The sequence below is a fragment of the Fomitopsis serialis genome (genome assembly GCF_022376445.1).
Source record: "Fomitopsis serialis strain Sig1Antser10 chromosome Unknown B0H18scaffold_36, whole genome shotgun sequence".
In the NCBI taxonomy this organism is placed as follows: domain Eukaryota; kingdom Fungi; phylum Basidiomycota; class Agaricomycetes; order Polyporales; family Fomitopsidaceae; genus Fomitopsis; species Fomitopsis serialis.
The window spans coordinates 126,289-144,472 of NW_025954996.1; the positions used below are offsets into that span (position 1 = coordinate 126,289).

Below are 18,184 nucleotides of genomic sequence, written 5' to 3' on the forward strand. Positions count from 1 at the left end.
CACAATGCAAACCTGCGAGTTCTGGCGCAATTCTGGCGAACATTGTTCTGCCAATATGTGGGTGCACCGCCACTTGGAGCACACTGTTCCTATATGAAGGCTGGGGACTGGTCGCCAAGCCGTGTGACGACGGTCCTGTTCGTTCCTGCACCTATACCACTACCACCGCAAGTCTGCCGCGCGCTGTAATGCCTAGCTTCGAACTTATCGCACTAGGTTGCGGTGAGTAGAACCATGATGCGCGTCAATGCCTCGAGCTGACGGCGATGTCAACGGCTTGGCTCGTGGCCAGGCGGAGGACCTAGTGAACATAATTTATCGAGGTCAGGATCTATGATCGCCGCGACACATTGGATCTCACAACCATTCTTCGGTGCAGTTATTTATTAAAACCACATGATGCGCACTGGAGCGAAGGAGTGCTCGCGTTAGAGGCAGGCGAGTGCCTTTCGAAACGAGCGTCAATGCGGGATCATGATCCTAACAGAGAAGAAAGGCTCAGGCATCGGGGCCTTGGGCAAGCTTCTGAATGACGAGCCAGAACTGTTCGCCTCAGGTCAGGTCAAGAATGGTCATTCATCACGTACAGCGGGCGAAGTTTATTCATGGATCAAGTGGGTGCAGTGAACTAACTCTGGGTTCATGATTTTTGCACCTCACCGTACTTCTCGTACAGGTGTTTCTCTGTGTCACATGCGCATCTGGACCACATCAGCGGATTAGCCCTGACTGCAAGTACACTCAAGGGGAAACGCACCGTGTTCGGCGCCAGGCGATGTTTACAGAACATAGAGAACCTATTCTCGGGCCAATTGTGGCCACGACTCGCGTCATGGAAGGAAGACGATAACGTCCCATTGCTACTGCAGGAGTATGATTTCTCTATGCCCCTCTATGTTTACACCAGGTTCTCACAATCCTCGCGTAGGTTGCCAGACGATGCCAAGTACCACACCGTATTCCCCGGCATATCCGTCCGCATGATGCCACTGAGCCATGGGAGCTACGAGGGCAAGGGAACCTACCACTCCTCGGCCTTCTTCATCAAGCACAACTCCAGCGAGCACGAGTTTCTCTTCTTCGGAGACGTCGAACCCGACAGCATAGCCTCCGAACCGCACACCCGAGACGTCTGGCGCGTCGCCGCGCCCAAGATCCCGAACACCCTGGACACGATCTTCATTGAGTGCTCGTACCCGTCGGGGAGACCGGACGACATGCTGTACGGACATCTCACCCCGGAGCATCTGGTAGCTGAGCTCACAGCTCTAGCAGCGGAGGTCGTGGACGTGCGGACGCGGACACGTCAGCCCAATAGCTCACAGGAATGGGACGAGGACGAGGAGCCGGTACACGCTCGCAAGAGACAGAGGAGGGACACGGAGGCGCCCTCATTACGCGGCGTTCTGGCCGGCCTGAAGGTCTATGTCATCCACTGCAAGGACGACGTACAAGGCGCGTACACGGAGCCCGTCAACAGAGTAATCGCCTCCCAGGTACGAGCATTAATCGAAGCGGAAGGGCTCGGTGCGGAGGTTGTAGGAGTGGAACAAGGGATGAAGATATGTAAGTCTACGAGCGATGTCGAGGAGCCATCTTGCTCACAGCGTCCCCTAGCTATATGACGTCCGGAGTCTGCCTTCATAATGGATCGTCTTCACACATGAGTGCATCGTTTCATCACTTGACACAGACGTTGCTGTTCCCCCCGCTGTCCATTCTACAATCTACTCCCCTGTATCCTCAATCATCGTCGTAGCCCCCCGAGTATTGTCGTCACCATGTAGCATAGCTTTCCAGTTTTACTCCTTTGTATCGCACGACTTCCGACATCATGAGCTCGGTCACTGTCCAACGAAAGGTATGAACGCGTCGAGCCATGGATTATGGTCATCAGATTCGTAGCGAGGTATATTATCGAACAGCGGCGGGAGAACAGAGCAGATCCATGCAGAATTACTGGGTGGCATGTACACGTCACCACATCATTACAACAACCCAACCCGCACCAGCGACGAAAGCCAACCACCGCACCTCGTGCCGGCCCATCAAGACGCATACAGCTTGACCACGCCGTCCGCGCCCGCGCTCGCCATGATCGGCAGCGTCGGGTGGAACTCGGTGTCGAGCACGCCCTCGCGTGCTTTTTCTCGGTGGCTCGGGATCTCCTGCACGCACGCGCGCGACCCGAGGACGTCCCAGAACCGGACGGAGCAGTCGTGGCTGCCCGACACGAGCGAAAAGCCCGCGGCGTCGATCGAGAGCGACGTCACCGCGTCGAGGTGCGCGAGCATCGAATGCGTGCATTGCCCTGTGTGGACATCCATCAACGATCTGCATCGCCGTTAAAGCGCACGAGCTGAAATGAAATAGCTCACCGGTCAAGATGTCGAAGATGCGGATATGTTTGTCCTCGTGCCCGGTGATCAAAAGCGGCATCGTGGGATGGGACACGATGCTGTTTGCCTGCGACGAAATGTCATCTGCAGCGGGCGCAAAGGTTACCCACCACGCACGGCACACCAATCCCTGTAGCGCTCACCTTCCACGGGCTCCGTCTGCAACCGTACGAGCTCCTTGCCCGTCTCGATGTCGAAGACCTTGATGACTGCGTTCTGGTACGCCACCGCGACCTTCTTGAGGTCGGTCTTGATCGCCTCCACAGCGGTCGCGCCCGGCGCGTCGCCCTCGTTCTGCGGCTCGCCCGCGTCCAAGCCGTCATACAACCACGACAGCTTGAGCGAGCCACCGCCCGAGGGACCGCTGACATCCCAGACCTTGACCGTGCCCTCCGCGCCGCAGCTGATGAGCGTGCTCTCGTCGCGCACAAGTGCGAGGTCCCATACAGCGTCGGTATGGCCTATGAGCTCCCCGCGGGCGCGCGTGGCGTCGTACGGCGCATACGTCGTGTGTGACGAGGGGGGCAGCGCCCATATCCGGATGGACGAGTCCAGCGAGGCGGAGTAGAGCAGCTGCTTCGAGGGTGCGTGCACCAGCCGGGTGATCGCGGCGGAGTGCCCGCGAAGCGTGAGCTGAGGCTCAATCTCCGTGGTGGGGCGCGACCTGCACTCCGGAGCATGGCCCATCAGTGAGACTCTTAGTGTGGCAAGGACGTTTCCTAAGAAGGCACGCACATTGAGGACGCGAGGCCGGCTACGTCGACGCGCCAGATCTTCACGGTCATGTCGTCTCCGCCAGTGGCGAGACAGAGCTCGGTCGGGTGGAACGCAATGGCGCGCACGGCATCGAGATGACTGGAGAGATTGTCAGCACGGAGCCCGTAACAAACTGTCCAGGACAGCAGACGACTAGCCAACTAACTTCCGCAGTGTTCGTTTCGCCTTCCACGCCTTGGTCCCTTCACCCTCACCGATCACAGTGGACTCGTCCTCCTCCACTTCAGGCTCCTCGTCCTTGCCCTCATCATCCTCGTCCCTTGCACGCCGCTCCCACGACGCAGCGCCACTGATGGGCATGTCATGCTGGCCAGACTGCTCCAGTCGTGCCCGCTCCGCGGCCTCCTGCGACAACCGCAACTTCTCCCGGAAGTCTGCGTCTGGACGGAAGATCGCTGTGCCCAGTGCCTGCTCATCGTCACCTTCCTTATCCCTGTTGTCGGACGCCTCGTTTGACAACTGTGAGGGCTGTCCGGGCTGATGTTGCTGTTGTCCAAGAGATGCCGAATTTGCCTGCGAGTTTTGCGCGGCACCCAGCAGACCTGAACCCAGGTTATTGCGCTCCAGCGGGTTGCCCTGCGGGATGGCAGGTGCGGAGGACGGGCCTGTGGCCATATTCATGCCGTTCATACCGGAGAAGTCCTTGCCGACGTCCGGCATGAGTTTTCGCGGACGGCCGTTATAAGGCATCTGGTCAAACGGCACATTAGGCAGCTGGAGAGGAAGGGTGGTGTTGTTGAGGAGAGGGCGGTTCGGGAGCGGGTTGACTGCTTGCGGAGACGTGAGATACGAGATTTCCTGAAGACATCTGCAACCCACCACGTTAGCACCAAGGAAACATAGCGAACAGAGCGACGAACTGTTTCAGATAATCTCGACTCCGTGCTCTGCTCTTCGGGTCGCGCCCTGGTGGCGGCTTGCCCATAGGACCCATCGTGCCTGTTGCGCCATTCGGCAGGCCCATCCATGTCTGACCTCGACTCGAAGGGTTCGTGAGGGCCCCATTGACAGAACCGGTCGACATGCGGTCAGGAGGGAGCGGCGAATCTACAAATGAATGCTAAATGAGATATATGCCTCAGAAGCATTGTTTCTTGAGACGCGCCTTCACTCCGAGGAGAGCTTCCGCTGCTCTCTTCTTTGTGACTATACGCGTCGTCCTTCTTCTCGCCTAGCTGCGCTTGCAGCGTTGCAAGCTTTGTAGGAGGGACAGCCTGCGAGGAGGGCTGGGCTAGTTGCTTTGAACTATGCACCGACACGTCAGGACTTCACACAATGAATGCAAGCGACACACGCACCGTTCGACGCGTAAAGCATACTCGAGCATTTTTATACGGCGCATGAGATCAAGCTTGACATTGTCGAAGGACCGTCGCTCGCCCTCGAGCAGGGCTATTCGCGCCTTGACACCGCGCACAGACTCTCAGAACACACATCCAGCGTGAAGACCAGCCGCGACGCACCCGCATTTCCGCCCTCTCAATCTCCCACTCATTTCTGTCGCGCTCATATCTCCGCCATTCGGTCTGGAGAAAGTGTAGGACGTTGGAGAGCGTGAAGTCCTGGCCGCTCTGTGGTGGGATGGGGATTTCCGACGGCTGTGGGCCCTGCTGTTGCGGCGGTGGCTGCTGCTGCTGCTGCTGCTGGTTCTGCGGCGGTCTGTTGGGCGGGAGGGGGCCCAAAGGACCGATCATGGGGAGCTGGATGGTGGACGGAAGGGGATGTGGATGAGTCGGGTGGCCGAGAGACAAGTTGGGTCGTGCAGTCGCGTTGATCATGCTGTTTGGTCCAAACAGCGCCTAGTAGCCACGCTCGTGTCTGCCACAACCACGCTCGTCGCTCTCCTCGACGGCAGAGCAATGCACACAGGAATGGCACAGTGCAACCGTCTCTGAACGTCTCTAATGGCAATAATTTGAATAAACCTCGCGTACAGCATCCACCGCCCCGTTTTCGTTACGTAAATGAAACCAAACTAGAGAGGTGTTACTACGCGCTCTCCATTTATCCGCGATGCTATAGTGATGCACGGACTTGCCTCGTGTATCTGCGGCAGCTCAGTGCTGCAACGCTGCCAACTCCGGAGGCGCTCGGACGCCAGGCATTTGGAACAGAGAGCCGTCAGCAGTCTTGTAATTTACGAAGCACTACACTACATCCACTGACTGTTGAGTACATCATGTTCAGACTAGGACGAACAACCAGCAAAGTCCATCTAGTCTTACAAAGCAGAGAACACACCATGTGGCTAAGACATACAACTTATTACGGATACAGTGGAGGAACACTGTGTTCCACTCAATCCAGCATTGCGTCCATATAACTTACTTAATCATCTGCGGGAACCAGAGCACTGTCACCTCAAACCACTTCTAACAACCTCGTCATAACTCGGAGGCGGCGTCTCAGCGCGTTCAGAGAATGCAGGAGGCGCGATTGATGGTGTGCCAGTAGACTGCGCAAGAATAGGTTGTGGCGTTGACCCAGTCATCGGACGTGGCGGTGTTTCCGTCGTGCGCAGGGATGCGCCGCGCGGAGGTAGTGGCGGGGGTTGTCGTAGGGATGGAGGAACGAGAGATGGAGGCAGGGTGCGCGGGACCTCTCGCCCTTTAAGTCTCTCGCGGATGAGGTGCATGACGACCGCGAACTCATCCCGAGTGAGGCGTCCGTCGTGGTTCGCGTCAGCGAGATCCCTTCAACAGATGGACGGATGAGTGCTCGGTCCAGCCACGAGACTAAGGAGAGTAACGCACCATATATCAGCCATATCTCCATCAGGCAGCTTAGACTTCGCAAAGAATGGCACAGCGACGTCACCCTCGATGTACCCCTTCCGCCACGGATCCAGGTTATCGAAGAACGTGTCGAAGCGCGCCTTCGCCACCGGGTTGACGTCCCACTGTTGGCTAACAGAGCGTTGATGGCCTCGAGGAGGCGATGATCTGGGACTAGGAGTAGGGGTTATCGCGAACGCAGACCCACCGGCAGTCGCTTGAGACTGCAACGGCTGTGTGCTGGGCGCTTGGCTTCTGTTTGGTGGACTAAAGGGGGCACCTGGGCTTGGCAGACTGGGCGAAATAGGTGTCCTCGGGAGCGGCACCAGCGTTGGATCAAGCGGGGCGTCCATGTCAATGAGCTAAACCCAACTCATGAACGTCAGGTTCGCTGCCGTGAAAGTACACTCACAGATGACACAGGCCGAGTCTGCAACGACGGCAGAGAGAGCGTACTCGCACCACTAGTGCTGGGACCCGCAAGTGCACTTTGGGTGCTCGACGAAGGCGGGACAGTTGCCGCAATATCCTCCCCCGCCTTCTTCCTGTCCACGAGCTGCATAGCCTGGGCGAACTCCTGCTGGGTCAGGTATCCCTTCTTCCCCGTATCAACCACGTCCCTACGTCCGCTCTCAGCACAGCTCAGTCAACCGACGAAGCAACACCTACATGATCTGACTCGAGGTCTCCATAGTCAAGCCGACCTTCAGCATGAACGACGTTACCATGTACCCCTGCGCGCGCCCCGCCCGCTCCGGGTCAAGCGTCTCGAATATCCTCTCGGCATGCGTCTTGGCCGACGACCGCCCGTCGAAGTACCCAGTCGCGTTCGATGCAGCAGGCATCGGGGTCGCCGAGGGTCCTGGCGGGTTGAACCGGGACGCGCTCGGGGCCGTGTCTTGGCTGGGGAGCGTTGGCAGCGGCTTGCTCCCGGCTTGTTCATACAGTGCGGCGGGAAGGGAAGAGGGTAGGGGCTGCAGCGACCCCGACATGCAGCCTTTTACGAGGTACATGGCGATCGTGAAGTCGCCGAGGTCGAGAACGCCTCGACGCGAGATGTCCGCGAGGTCCCTGAAAGTCGTGCCTTGAGCACTGCGAGAGCCCGGAGGGTGACATCAAAGACGAACCATATTCGTGAGAGCGTGTCCTGCGGAAGCTTCGACTTCAGCAGGAGGTTCCGAGCTTGTGCGCCTTGGAGGAACGATATGTATGGGTTGGCGAAGCGTGAGAGCAGGGCAGACGTACCGGTAAGAACTCCGTTGTTCGGATTGTTTGCGTAGAATATCTTGGTGAACTTTGCCTTGTCTTGTGTAGTCAGCGGAGGCAACATATGAAGAGTCTGCTGCTCGAGGGCTGACATGACGTCCGTAGGTGTTGCCGGTACTACAACCGCTTCAGCATGCCAACGCGCGAGATTCACTGAGGACTAGCTCACGTTGCTTCGAGAACAAGTCTTGATCTCGCCCACCCTGAGAGCACAAAGTCAGAATACCAGCGAGAGACTGCTGTCAAGTGACATACCAGTAGCGTATCTTGTGATGACATGGTACCACTTTCTATAGCATCATACAGCTCCAAGGCCTTGAGCAGCACCTCGTTCGCGCCCAATAGCTCCTCCAGCATGTTCTCCTCCCTCGTGGACCCAGAGCCCGACGCGACGTTTTGAGATTGCTCCGCCGCCGCACTCGCAGGTGGGATCTGCGCGATGATGTCCGTCTGCGACGCACGACAGCTGCTGCGGAACTCCTGCGACACCATGAACCCTGAGTCAGCGCCGCCTTCGTTCTTCCCACCCTCACGCGCACCTGGATGAGCTCCCCCGACAAGTCCTCCCTCCTCGCGTGCCTGAGTGCGTCCAGCAGTAGCTCCGCGTTGCCCTTGCCCGCACGCGCCGCGGCGAACCCGGCCTCCAGCTCCGCACCCGGGTCTGCGAACGGGTCCGCCGCTGCCTGACGCCGCTTGCCTGCTGCCGTTTCTTCCCGTCGCATGTTGTCATACGTCTTCAGCGCGTCGGTGAGCGTCTGGTCCGTCGCGATCAGGTCGTTGAAGAGCGTCTCCTCGTGCGTGGTCGAGGAGGAAGACGCTCGGCGACGTGACTTGGCTGCTTCGGCGTCCGCCCATTGCAAGTGTTTGAGGATGTCCCTCTGCGAGTCAATGCAGTTCTTGTGGAATTCCTGCAGGGGTTGTTTCAGTTTGTGGGGTAGCTCATAAACATGAGATCCATACCTCAATCAGCGAGCCGCTCAAGTCTGCTGCGCTCGAGAACATGAGTGTGTCGCGGAGGAGATCTGCATGCCCGCGGGCGGTCTTCGCAATGTTTGACACGCGTCGCCACCTCTCCTCGTTAGACGGCGAAGGGGCCCTAGACGGCGTACGACTGCTCTCTCCCCTTGTGGTGCTTGCGAGCCCACTGCCGCTCGTTAGAAGGTGAATCTGCAGTCCTCGTTAATACTCCTGCATATACAGGAACAGAGGAGCTTGATTCACTGTGTGGTCGTTCTTAACTCGCTCTTGGGCTACTCGATCCGCACCTGCACGCTCAAGCCCGTCATACAGACGGAGAACGGCGGCCAGCTCGCTTTGCACAGCCACTAGCTCCTCCGAAGCTCTCGCAAGGACGAGAGGGGACTCGCCGGACCGGGACACACTGGCGTTGTGGATTTCCCCTGAGAGCCAGGAGATCTGCTCTTCAATAACTCTGAGTGACCTGCGGCAGTCCGTCCGGAACTCCTGCATGTGCGGCGCAGTCAGACGCATTGCAGACGCAAATAGTGGGTTACAGACGGACCTGAACGATGCCTCCACGCAGATCCCGCGGTCCCTCCGCGTTGACCAGAGCCTCATACAGCAGATCCGCGCCACCTCTCGCGGTCTTGGCCAGTGCTAACGCCTTATCCAGTGCATTCGTGGTGGCAGGCGGCGTAGGAGCGCGTCGGCGACGCGTCGGTCCGTTACCGTAGTATGGTGCGAGACCGTTGTAGGCCATTGCTCGCTTCAAGGGAGAAGTCAACAATCTGCGGCGGGCCACTGTCTTGTCGACTCGGCTTACCTGGTCGAAGTCATCAACCACCGTCCCAGATGCATTCAGGCAACAAATATAGCTCCAGCGCTCTGACGAGTGATTTATTAGACGAGCGAGCAGTACGCAGCAGAGGACTGCGAGTCCGCAGCGATGTACCGCGGTCAAAGGTAACCCTGGGAATACTCTTAGTGCTTCAAATAGCGGCCATGATTACATTTGCGGCAGTATTGAAAAGTGATAGAGTGTCTGACACGAGAACGAGAGAGAGACAAGAAACGAGAAACGACTCGGCTTGGACTGAGGATTCGGGCGACTGAGCGGCGTACTGAAGGTAACTTATGATGCGATGCCACGTGATACAAATCGCTCCGGCCGTGAAGTTTCGCTGCAATCATGGACCGTCCAAGCGACCATTCTTACTTACTTATATTGACGGACACTTACCCCGTCGGTCCTCGGAGCGACAAGTCCTGGAAGAAGCATCTGAACGCGTCGAGACAGAAGGCGCGGCAACGAAGGGAATCAGACCTTCTTGGCTAGCTATGGGTATCATTCTCCCCGAGGAACAGAACCTCAGATGGCCGGACTCTGGTCCTCAAACGGTACGAACCTCTGGAAGCCATCGGGTCCACTGTGGGGTTTCACATCGTGTTCGTCACGCCGTTCGCGGTACGTACTCACCCACTGCGAGCATAGCGGCTGTCTGACGGTCTCCCCAGCTCACCGCTGGGTGTACGAGACGTTCAAGATACTTCATCGCGACATCAGCGTGGATAACATCATGTGGTTCGTGCGGGACGGGCGGATCGTAGGCGTGCTGTGCGACGGGGACTTCGCCGAGGATCACAGCAACGGCGACCATCTGTCTGTCCCATCTGCAGGCGAGGCGGCTGCGGCGCCCTCAGCAAGCGCGGGCTCAGGCAAACGAACAGGGCAATCGTCGGAGCAGCTCAAGAGTCAACTCAAGACTTGGTTCAACACCTGACAGGGGCCCGCGACCTCACCATGGCGACTCAAGACTTGGGTCAACACCGAACAGAAGCCCACGACTGCACCGTCGCAACTCACGCCCATGCAAATCCCGCGGTACCGCACGGGGCTGTTCATGGCCATGGACCTCCTGCGCTCGGGCCGCCCTCCCGTCCATAAGTATCGCCACGACCTGGAGTCGTTCTTCTACGTATACGCATACGCCACCGCTGCGTACAACCCAGTCACAAAGACGTTCGGGCACATCGCGCAATGGCAACGTGGTTCCCTCGTCGATGTCGGGAAATGCAAGCACGAGTTTTTTACGCGTAGAAAGGAGCTTCTGGACGTCTTCTCTGAGATGCACCCACTCTTTGAGCCGTTGCTGCAGCCAGGCACTTTCTTCGTCCGGCTTCTGACCCTCTTTGCGATCCTTGAGCGTCATAGGGACAAGGTCGATGAAGTCACATGGGGATACTTGGAAGACACTCTCGATGCTGGAGTTGCGGCTCAGGTGGAGGAGATCGAGAGGGAAAGGGATCAGATGGTCACGTACAGTACATTTATGGAGATCCTTGGCGAGCCAGAGGATGTGTAGACTCGCCACCTGTTCCTCGCAACCGACGTGTCGGACGGGTTGCTGGTTGTGCATCATGTTGTCTATGGTAAAAAAAAGGCGCCGGGTGCAGGTTGACCACGCCATATGCCAGTACCCAGCAGACCCCGTTTCCCTGACTTAATGTCAGACAAATAGTTCTGGTCAAGAACACAGACAGGGTGAACAAATGTAGAGCACTTGCCTCAAACTTGCCTGAAGAACAAAGCCTTGCTACGACACCGCCCCTTACGGCCATGGACCTCCTTAAGTACCTCCTACGAGAAGACCCAGCTTCGCTGCCATGAGCCTGCCTTGTAGACAATATCTCTAAAGGCTGTTCATAGAAGCGAAGTATTCTCAGAGGAAATCCCTGCAGACCTGGACTGACCGCGCCATGGAGCTACGCAACACCGCCAAATGCCCGACTTCTGGGACATTGGGACGTTCAACGCTTCGAGGACATCAAGTCATAGGCGAGATGCGACTCTGTGAAGGGATCCCATGAGGCTGGGATCGAAGGGATTGAGAAAGACAGTCCGACGAGAAGGCTGCTATATGTCACATACATTCGTGAGACGTTCAATGAGAAGCCTGGGGATGTGGGAGGTCGTCATCGACGTTCAGCTGCACATGGTCCTCGATATACTTAGCTGTGGGCGTAGGAGTATTCCACTCGAAGTCGTCGACGTTTACAAGTGCACGCCATTCGGTCAAGTATGTCACGGTTGCCTGAGCGATCTTTTGTCAGTGCAGCTTCAGGCCATATTTAAGAATTCTTGGGAATACAAACGCATAGGGGCCGCCGCGAACGGTCTCTATCCGTCGCAACCTTTGAGACTGCCTGACATGCACCGGTGCATGTTTCGATGTCGTATCACAACAGGTCCATCTTCTCACTGGGCACAGCGCGTTTCACGACCATCTGCATCGCCGGCTGCCGTACAATGATCACGAAGGTGGGCTGGCGGCCGGTGGTTGGGGGTCTGCGGCCAAGCTGTGCGGGCGTTGCAGTGGATGGATGCAAGGAGCATTGAATGTCCAAAGAGGGAGGAGGAGGCCTCGTGGGGTCGGAGTTGGGGGAACTGATTGGGAGGCGGGCGGGCGCCTGAGTGTGAGGGAAGTCTTTTTGCAGTGATCACCGACCATCTTCTGCTTTGCTGCCGTGTGCATTGTGCTGCCCACCGCATTATTCTTACGAGTGCTTTACGACGCCCTGTATTATCACCCCGATAGTCTCCTTCTGCAGTCATGACCAGCTCCCCCTCCACCCCCGACATCTCCTCCCTGTCGCTCGCTTCCAAGCCCTCCCAGCAACGTCTTCATGACTCTTACGAATACGAAGGCAACTCAGGCGGCAGTGGCAAGAGCCCGTACCACTTCCAGACCTCCCCGCCCATCCCTGCGCAATCCCAGTACAGCCCGCTCGGCGGCTTGGGCCAGTCTCCGCTCAAGAACAGGCCAGTCCTCCGTGGAGGTCTTCCCTCTGTACGTTATCTCCTCGCAAACAACGCCTTCACCGCGATCTGACCCGCCTCCCTCCAGCAATGGCTCGACAACGCTAACATGGGCGACAACCGCTCGCTTTCTCCCCACAACAACTCAGATCTGTCCTCTTCCGGGGGATCGCCGCCTCCTGGGGCCATGCAGCCTCCCGTCACACCCGGCACCCCCAGCCTTGGTGCAGACGACGAGATCATACCCACCGCAATCGTCATCAAGAACATACCTTTCAATGTAAAACGCGAGACGCTGCTTGATATCATCGTACGTCCTCTTCTTGCCACGAGAAGTGTGCCGTGGTGGCCTGGAGTGCTATGCGTCGGGCTGGTGGGCGTGCGTTGGCTGGCGTTGATGGGTGCTACGGACCGCCTGATCGACTACGTAAATCGACAGACACCACCCGCATCACCCGAGCGAATAGCATCTCACTGGCTCCGGCCATGCTAAGACATGGATGCTATTTTGTCATTGGGCTGCCCAGTGATGGGAGTCGTGGCGACTCTGTCCGTGCGCTCTCAAGGGGTGTACGACACAGCCGTCTGCATGGCTATCCAGCGCACACTTCGAGCCAGCTGTCACCGAGGCCAAATCTGACCACGAGTTCTTAGTCATCGCTGGCGATCCCGACGCCCTACGCATTCAACTATCATCTCGACCAGTCGGGCCAGTTCCGCGGTCTCGCGTTTGCCAACTTCCGCCAGTCGACGGACGCAGACGCAGTCGTCGCAGCGCTGAACGGGTTCGATGTGCAAGGCCGCAAGCTGCGCGTGGAGTACAAGAAGGTCCTGCAGGCGGGCGAGAAGGAGCGCATCGAGCGGGAGAAGGCGATCCGGCGCATGAAGTCCATGCAGCTCGAGAAGGAGCAGCAGGCCCTCGCGCACCAGGCGACGACCCCCTACGACGAGTTCGGGCAGGTCCTGCCCTCGCCATTCACGCCGCAGCGGTCGTTCTCCGCCTCGAGCGTGTACCAGAGCCAGGCGTTCTCGCCGTCGGCGGGTCTGCCGCCCATGCCCATGCCGACGCCCCAGTCGTTCAACATCTCGACCCCGCCGATCGGCCAGCCCATCACGCCCGGCGCGCTCAAGGGGGCCTCCGCGGAGCTCGACCTCAACGACCCGGCGACGCTCGAGATCTACTCGCGCATCCTGCTCTTCAAGGACGACCCGATGCGGGACGAGCTCGCGTTCTCGCGCACGCTGACGCCCAAGCAGCGGCGCGTGGTGCACCTCGTCGCGCAGAAGCTCGGCGTGTACCACTATTCGGTCGGCGAGGGCGAGGAGCGGTACGCGGTGGTGACGCGGATTGACCCCAATGCGGTATGCTTCTCTCTTCCGCTCCTCGTGGCGCACACGTAATGACACTCCAACAGGGCCAGTCCCCGGGCCCGCGCCAGTCGCTCTCGCGCGCGCCGTCGTCGTACCTGTCGGCCACGTCGTCGCAGGCGCCCAATTCGCTGCGCGTGAAGAAGTCGATGCCGGACATGAAGTCGCTGCAGTCGGCCGCGGCGCCGCGGCTGACGACGCGCGCGTCGAACGGGAACATCCGCGAGGGCTACGCCACGATTGCCTCGCCGTCGCGCCGCTCGCCGGGCGCGTTCGCCGCGCTCTTCGCCAACGGCGGCGCGTTCGGGAGCAACGGCATCCCGCCCGTGCCGAACCTGCCCTCCAGCGTCGCGGGGATGTCCAGCCCGCTGGAGAGCCCGGGCGGCGTGCTCAGGCAGCCGCGCGGCCCCGGCGTGGTCGGGTTCGAGAGCAGGCGGGAACGGCGGGAGAGTCAGACGGGCAACGGCGGGCAGGGCGGGTTCGAGGCGCGCTCGCACGAGCCGCTGGAGATCTGAGTACGCAGCTAAGTGCAGACTATCTGGGACTGGGGTTCTCGTGCGCTCGGACTCGGTACCGTCGGGACAGTCACCACACACACCCTCGACACTCTTGTTCGCGCACCTCGTCGTCATCGCTCTTGTTTTCCCTCACCCGTTACTCCTTGATTTCCGTTTCCGTGTTCTCTCGCGCTTTAGCTACTTACCTCCCCCTCCCCGTTCTCCCCCCGCACCGGCTTGACCAGTAATTCGCCTAACACACCTCTCGCCGTCGCGTAATCGGGGCCGGGCCTCCGTGCGGAGCATGGACGCCGCGGCCCTTGCATCTCACTACCTACTCACCCCGGTCAACGCCGTCGCCGCCGCCGCTCATGCAATTGCCATTTACCCCCATATGTACGTGCCCGCTGTGCTCGCGTCCGCCTTTTGCGCTTCCCGCAGTACAGCATTGTTGCCTTGGTTGTATGATGATCACAGAATTAGAGTATGCTGAAAACGTGTGTATATATTGGTCGGATGTGAATGTCGTTCGTTGCTCGTCTGCGCTTTGCTCTCTCGCGTTTGGTGATCATCTTTGGTCGGCATTCGGGCGGGCAGCGTTTCGTGTAAGGTAATGTCCACGGATATTGCAGGACTTGATGCGATGGTGCCGCGTGGACTGACATTGCTCCTCATTATTGTGTCCAGCGGTGCTCTGCTGCTGGCCACGCCGGATGCTGCGCATCTTCTACGTCGCTGGTGCCAGCCACGTACTTACAACTGTCAGGTTCCGGGTACCAGCTGACACGACTTCGGCCACTGAACGTACTGAACACGTACAAAACCATTTAACACTAACGTCAACGACACCAGACCCGAACAGCGACCGACATAGAATCCAACAATTGGAAATCCGAGTCAAACGTCCCATGTAGTAATGTAGTGTACTTACTATCCTACAGCCACAGCGCATTACGCACTTCCGAGTCGATCCTGCACCGCTCTTGATGAATACCAACAATCACGACATCCAACAGAATCCAATCCTGCACCGAACAATAACAACAGAATGCACTACCCCAACACACCGCTAAAGTTACACCTTCCATAGACAACCGACCCAACGTGAAATCGTGCAAAGTAAGCGCATTCGAGGTTACCACCCGAGCGCGCCCCAAACGCCGAGCACGAGCCCGAGCGCCGCGCCGACGACCGCGCCGCCTCCTCGCGCGCCGGACGCGACCTGCGCCGCGACGGGCGGCTCGACGTACTGGTTCGGGCCCGAGAAGCCGCACACGCCCGACGAGTTGAGGAGCATGTCCGGCATGAAGACCGCCGGGCGCCCGCCGGGGTTGTAGTCCATGAAGATCGTGCCGTTGCTCCCCACGGCGTGTTTCTCGCAGGAGAGGATCCTGCGCGGGGAGGGGGAGGAGCGTCAGTCGGTCGTCGCGCGCGGAGCGTGGCGGGCGGCTTACTCGGTCGTGGCTGTCGACGCGGCCCAGGGGGTGTAGACGGCGATGGTGACGTTCTTCGGCTGCGCCAGCGACCAGTCTCAGCGTCGGATAGGGATGTTGGCGTGTGTGCACTCACCGGGGAGCCGATGTTCGTCAGGACAGTGACAACGTCGCCCTTACGGAAAGCAAGGCCATACTCGCTCTCCGTGAGGATCTCCATCTGCGTCGCTGCCCAGTTGCTCGTGCCGTTAACGAGGAAGTTCCGGAACTACCAGTAAACAGGGTCAGCGGACGACATCATTCATATCACGGCCACGAACCTTATTGAGCTTGGTCGTGAGCTGGTATGTGCTCGTGTTCGCGTATCCCGAGGGCCAGAGCGGCTCGCGATTATACGGATCGCTGAGCCCGTGGAAGCCCTGTTCCTGGCCGTAGTACAAAATCGGGATACTATCAGACCCAGTCAGCCATAGCTCGCAGAGCTCCCCGAGCCCAAGCAACCCACCCGTCGGACATCCAATTGTACACCATCGCGTTATACAGCGACTGCGGGTCGACGGAGAGGTTCCCCCAGCGGGGCACGTCCTGGTCCTCGAGGAAGTTGCCCAGCACCGTCGGGTCCTGCATACCGCGTCAGTAAGCTCGGCCATGGCTGCAGTGTGACGCGTGCCTTGAACATCTTCTGCGACTGCGCGACCTTCTCCGTCAGCGCGCTTATGTTCAGCGCGCCGGGCATGGCGAACGCGCTCACGAGCGCGTCGTAGATCGGGTAGTTAAGAATCGAGTCGAGCGCGTCGGGGCCCTGGTACTGGGACGCCTGTCTGGTGGCTCGTCAGTCGATGGGGCCATTAGCTCGTCGCGGATGTGGGGCTCACCCGACATCGTCGTCGAACACCTCCCCAATGCAGAACACGCCGGCGGCGCCGCAGAACTTGGGCCAGAAGTCGGTGTTGACGTGCCTTAGCGCGGAATCCTGTGAGTCAGCTGTTCACTCGATCAACTTGGGCGACGTACTTCGCAGCTAGGCACGGCGCCAGCAACATTAGCGACCCGTCGTGATGAACCGGAAATGGCGCTCACCATCAATACGCAGCCCGTCGATGTTGTACTCCTTGACGAGGTCGGTGATCCACGACTGGTACGCGGACACGACGCCCGGGTCCTGCGTGTTGACGTCCGGCAGGGTGACGGTCGTGTCGCCCAGCCAGCAGTCAATAACACTCGTGTCGTTGTTAAAGTCGATAGGACAGAACGAGTGGTATTGCGACTACACGGACCCGCATCAACAATCCTCCCAAACAACCAGAGACACGGACCGCGCACCTCGTCCTTGAACAGGAAAGTCGAGAGATCGGGCGTCGTCGACGTCGCCATGACGTTGTTCACGACAACGTCGACCATCAGGTACATCCCGCGGCGGTGGAGCTCCTGCGAGAGCGCCTTCAGGTCGTCCGCGGTGCCGAAGCGGTCGTTCAGCTTCGTCGCGTCCGCGATCCAGTACCCGTGGTACGCGTCGCCGTACGCCGTCCGCGGGCCCTCGTAGTTCTGCGACACCGGGCTGATCCAGACTGCGCGCGGGTCAGACTCGTCAGGTGCGGGCGGCGGGCGGCTCACTGGCTGTAAACCCGGCGTCCTGGATGTAGTCCAGGTTCTCGCGGATGGTGGTCCATGTGCCGCCGCACCACGTCTGGTCCTTCGGGTCGCAGGCGTTGAAGTCCGAGCCCGCCGGCAGCGCGTACCGGTCGGTGATGATCCTGGGAGAGCCTCAGTCACCGCACAGGATAATTCCATCGCACAGACACCCCACAGTCGCCTAGGTCTCAGTTACCTGAACTGTGTCCCCTGGCCGTCCGCGGGGTGCGTGTATGCGGGCGGTCGCGAGGAGAGATGGACGCACTGGTATATTGAGCGGCCCCTCCACTGGTCCGCTGAGGCGGCCGAGACGGAAGTGACCAGGGCTGCAAACGACAGGAGCTGTCGGAAGGTGTGCATCATATCCGTAGGGCCGAGTAGAAATTATGAGGTCCGAAAAGCGAGTTGGGAGATGAACGAGTGTGTGTGCGCGGGTGTGCGCTGCGACGCGTCGGTGCTACCCTAGAGAGCGGTCAGCGTCTGGACACCGAGGGCAAGGCGGTCGGACGTACGAGACGGGCAAAGGACGGGACGACCTGCAGGCGGTTGGGAGGAAGGAGAGGGAGCGGGGCGGACGGGTGGACGTGCGGGGGCGGGGAGGCTGGATCGGGCAGTCAAGGCCGTGGACGGGGAGTTGGCCTCACATGGTCCGATCGACGGCTACCTGCACCTGTGCTCGCTGTCGCGTGAGATGCACCGTCCGCCAGTCAGCGGGTGGGAAGCGTGATGTGCTGCGAATGCACCGCGCGGACCTCGTCCTCCCTCCCGCTCGAGGCACGCCGACGCCCATCGCCATGGCGCCCTTCTTGACCTCTCCTCAGATGACCCACCGCTAGTACTACCAACTCCCAAGAGGGTGTCGTATAAGGTCGTATACCCACTGGATGTAACACACGGTACGCATCCCGAGCGGTGACTGCCAGTGGTGCAATCAGAAGATGTTGGGCTCAATATCAATTCCCCAATCCAGAGACGTGTATTTTCACCCTTGGCATCTCGCACTCACCGGCTGGGTGTACAAAGAGGCTACTGCACATTGGCACCGGGGAACGTTGACCACAGGGAACCCGCCACAAGGACGCCGCAAGGTCGTGTGTACGTCGAGCGCACGCCACCCCACAAGCCGCTGCTCTCGTCGACGCCCGCCTACGCCCGCAGCGGATTGACATGTGGGGAAGACAAGGGCCTGCTGCATCTCGACTGGGTGTACATGTGATGGGCCTTCGATGCAGATCACACCGAGCGTCAGTCCGCGAGCCGC

The 18,184-nt window shown here is 59.3% G+C and overlaps 6 protein-coding genes across 6 annotated transcripts; 3 read left to right on the top strand and 3 right to left on the bottom strand.

The window, feature by feature from the left end:
* The first annotated feature begins 67 nt into the window (after window positions 1-67).
* B0H18DRAFT_1009334 (cyclic-AMP phosphodiesterase) lies at window positions 68-1,853 on the top strand. Its single transcript, XM_048028854.1, has 7 exons — window positions 68-222; window positions 293-323; window positions 380-438; window positions 497-614; window positions 677-871; window positions 929-1,566; window positions 1,618-1,853. Exons 1-7 carry the CDS (start codon window positions 189-191, stop codon window positions 1,623-1,625), a joined length of 1,083 nt encoding a protein of 360 aa, XP_047893025.1. The 5' UTR covers window positions 68-188; the 3' UTR covers window positions 1,626-1,853.
* Window positions 1,854-5,064, bottom strand: B0H18DRAFT_1009339 (WD40-repeat-containing domain protein). Its single transcript, XM_048028855.1, has 9 exons — window positions 4,640-5,064; window positions 4,475-4,578; window positions 4,282-4,421; window positions 4,037-4,223; window positions 3,322-3,984; window positions 3,135-3,254; window positions 2,543-3,063; window positions 2,379-2,483; window positions 1,854-2,311 (listed from the first exon to the last, which is right to left on the bottom strand). Exons 1-9 carry the CDS (start codon window positions 4,952-4,954, stop codon window positions 2,049-2,051), a joined length of 2,418 nt encoding a protein of 805 aa, XP_047893026.1. The 5' UTR covers window positions 4,955-5,064; the 3' UTR covers window positions 1,854-2,048.
* Window positions 5,065-5,156: 92 nt separating this feature from the next.
* B0H18DRAFT_1104723 (uncharacterized protein) lies at window positions 5,157-9,156 on the bottom strand. The gene is made up of 13 exons (XM_048032620.1): window positions 9,000-9,156; window positions 8,739-8,942; window positions 8,438-8,680; window positions 8,177-8,383; window positions 7,756-8,124; window positions 7,472-7,696; window positions 7,386-7,419; window positions 7,196-7,333; window positions 7,078-7,141; window positions 6,620-7,042; window positions 6,363-6,570; window positions 5,930-6,312; window positions 5,157-5,869 (listed from the first exon to the last, which is right to left on the bottom strand). Exons 2-13 carry the CDS (start codon window positions 8,934-8,936, stop codon window positions 5,533-5,535), a joined length of 2,829 nt encoding a protein of 942 aa, XP_047893027.1. The 5' UTR covers window positions 8,937-8,942; window positions 9,000-9,156; the 3' UTR covers window positions 5,157-5,532.
* Window positions 9,157-9,549: 393 nt separating this feature from the next.
* On the top strand, window positions 9,550-10,722 carry B0H18DRAFT_1170813 (uncharacterized protein; the record flags this gene model as incomplete). Its single annotated transcript, XM_048035886.1, has 3 exons — window positions 9,550-9,574; window positions 9,692-9,780; window positions 9,961-10,722. 3 exons carry the CDS (start codon window positions 9,550-9,552, stop codon window positions 10,537-10,539), a joined length of 693 nt encoding a protein of 230 aa, XP_047893028.1. The 3' UTR covers window positions 10,540-10,722.
* A 1,065-nt stretch (window positions 10,723-11,787) lies between these two features.
* Window positions 11,788-13,876, top strand: B0H18DRAFT_877191 (uncharacterized protein; the record flags this gene model as incomplete). Its single annotated transcript, XM_048040535.1, has 4 exons — window positions 11,788-12,024; window positions 12,082-12,303; window positions 12,648-13,355; window positions 13,415-13,876. The coding sequence occupies 4 exons, from the start codon at window positions 11,788-11,790 to the stop codon at window positions 13,874-13,876; spliced, it is 1,629 nt and encodes a 542-aa protein (XP_047893029.1).
* A 1,025-nt stretch (window positions 13,877-14,901) lies between these two features.
* On the bottom strand, window positions 14,902-17,407 carry B0H18DRAFT_382457 (alpha-amylase). The gene is made up of 12 exons (XM_048037847.1): window positions 17,189-17,407; window positions 16,906-17,045; window positions 16,615-16,859; window positions 16,372-16,558; window positions 16,306-16,312; window positions 16,167-16,250; window positions 15,962-16,112; window positions 15,797-15,912; window positions 15,612-15,741; window positions 15,428-15,559; window positions 15,313-15,371; window positions 14,902-15,249 (listed from the first exon to the last, which is right to left on the bottom strand). Exons 1-12 carry the CDS (start codon window positions 17,284-17,286, stop codon window positions 14,994-14,996), a joined length of 1,605 nt encoding a protein of 534 aa, XP_047893030.1. The 5' UTR covers window positions 17,287-17,407; the 3' UTR covers window positions 14,902-14,993.
* Window positions 17,408-18,184: the final 777 nt, after the last annotated feature.

Excerpts from the sequence above, each read along its gene's own strand:
- B0H18DRAFT_1009334 (XM_048028854.1), top strand. The coding sequence starts at position 189 with ATGCCTAGCTTCGAACTTATCGCACTAGGTTGCG. Across the intron at positions 439-496 it reads AGTGCTCGCGTTAGAGGCAG|GCTCAGGCATCGGGGCCTTG; the intron begins GCGAGTGCCTTT and ends CAGAGAAGAAAG. Across the intron at positions 872-928 it reads GTCCCATTGCTACTGCAGGA|GTTGCCAGACGATGCCAAGT; the intron begins GTATGATTTCTC and ends ATCCTCGCGTAG.
- B0H18DRAFT_1104723 (XM_048032620.1), bottom strand. The coding sequence starts at position 8,936 with ATGGCCTACAACGGTCTCGCACCATACTACGGTAACGGACCGACGCGT. Across the intron at positions 8,125-8,176 it reads TGAGCGGCTCGCTGATTGAG|GAATTCCACAAGAACTGCAT; the intron begins GTATGGATCTCA and ends CAACCCCTGCAG. Across the intron at positions 5,870-5,929 it reads GGAGATATGGCTGATATATG|GGATCTCGCTGACGCGAACC; the intron begins GTGCGTTACTCT and ends CATCTGTTGAAG.
- B0H18DRAFT_1009339 (XM_048028855.1), bottom strand. The coding sequence starts at position 4,954 with ATGATCAACGCGACTGCACGACCCAACTTGTCTCTCGGCCACCCGACT. Across the intron at positions 4,579-4,639 it reads TTGAGAGGGCGGAAATGCGG|GCGCGAATAGCCCTGCTCGA; the intron begins GTGCGTCGCGGC and ends CGCGGTGTCAAG. Across the intron at positions 4,422-4,474 it reads TATGCTTTACGCGTCGAACG|TTCAAAGCAACTAGCCCAGC; the intron begins GTGCGTGTGTCG and ends GTCGGTGCATAG.
- B0H18DRAFT_382457 (XM_048037847.1), bottom strand. The coding sequence starts at position 17,286 with ATGATGCACACCTTCCGACAGCTCCTGTCGTTTGCAGCCCTGGTCACT. Across the intron at positions 17,046-17,188 it reads AGGGGCCGCTCAATATACCA|GATCATCACCGACCGGTACG; the intron begins GTGCGTCCATCT and ends AGGCTCTCCCAG. Across the intron at positions 15,742-15,796 it reads TACAATTGGATGTCCGACGG|TATCCCGATTTTGTACTACG; the intron begins GTGGGTTGCTTG and ends TGGGTCTGATAG.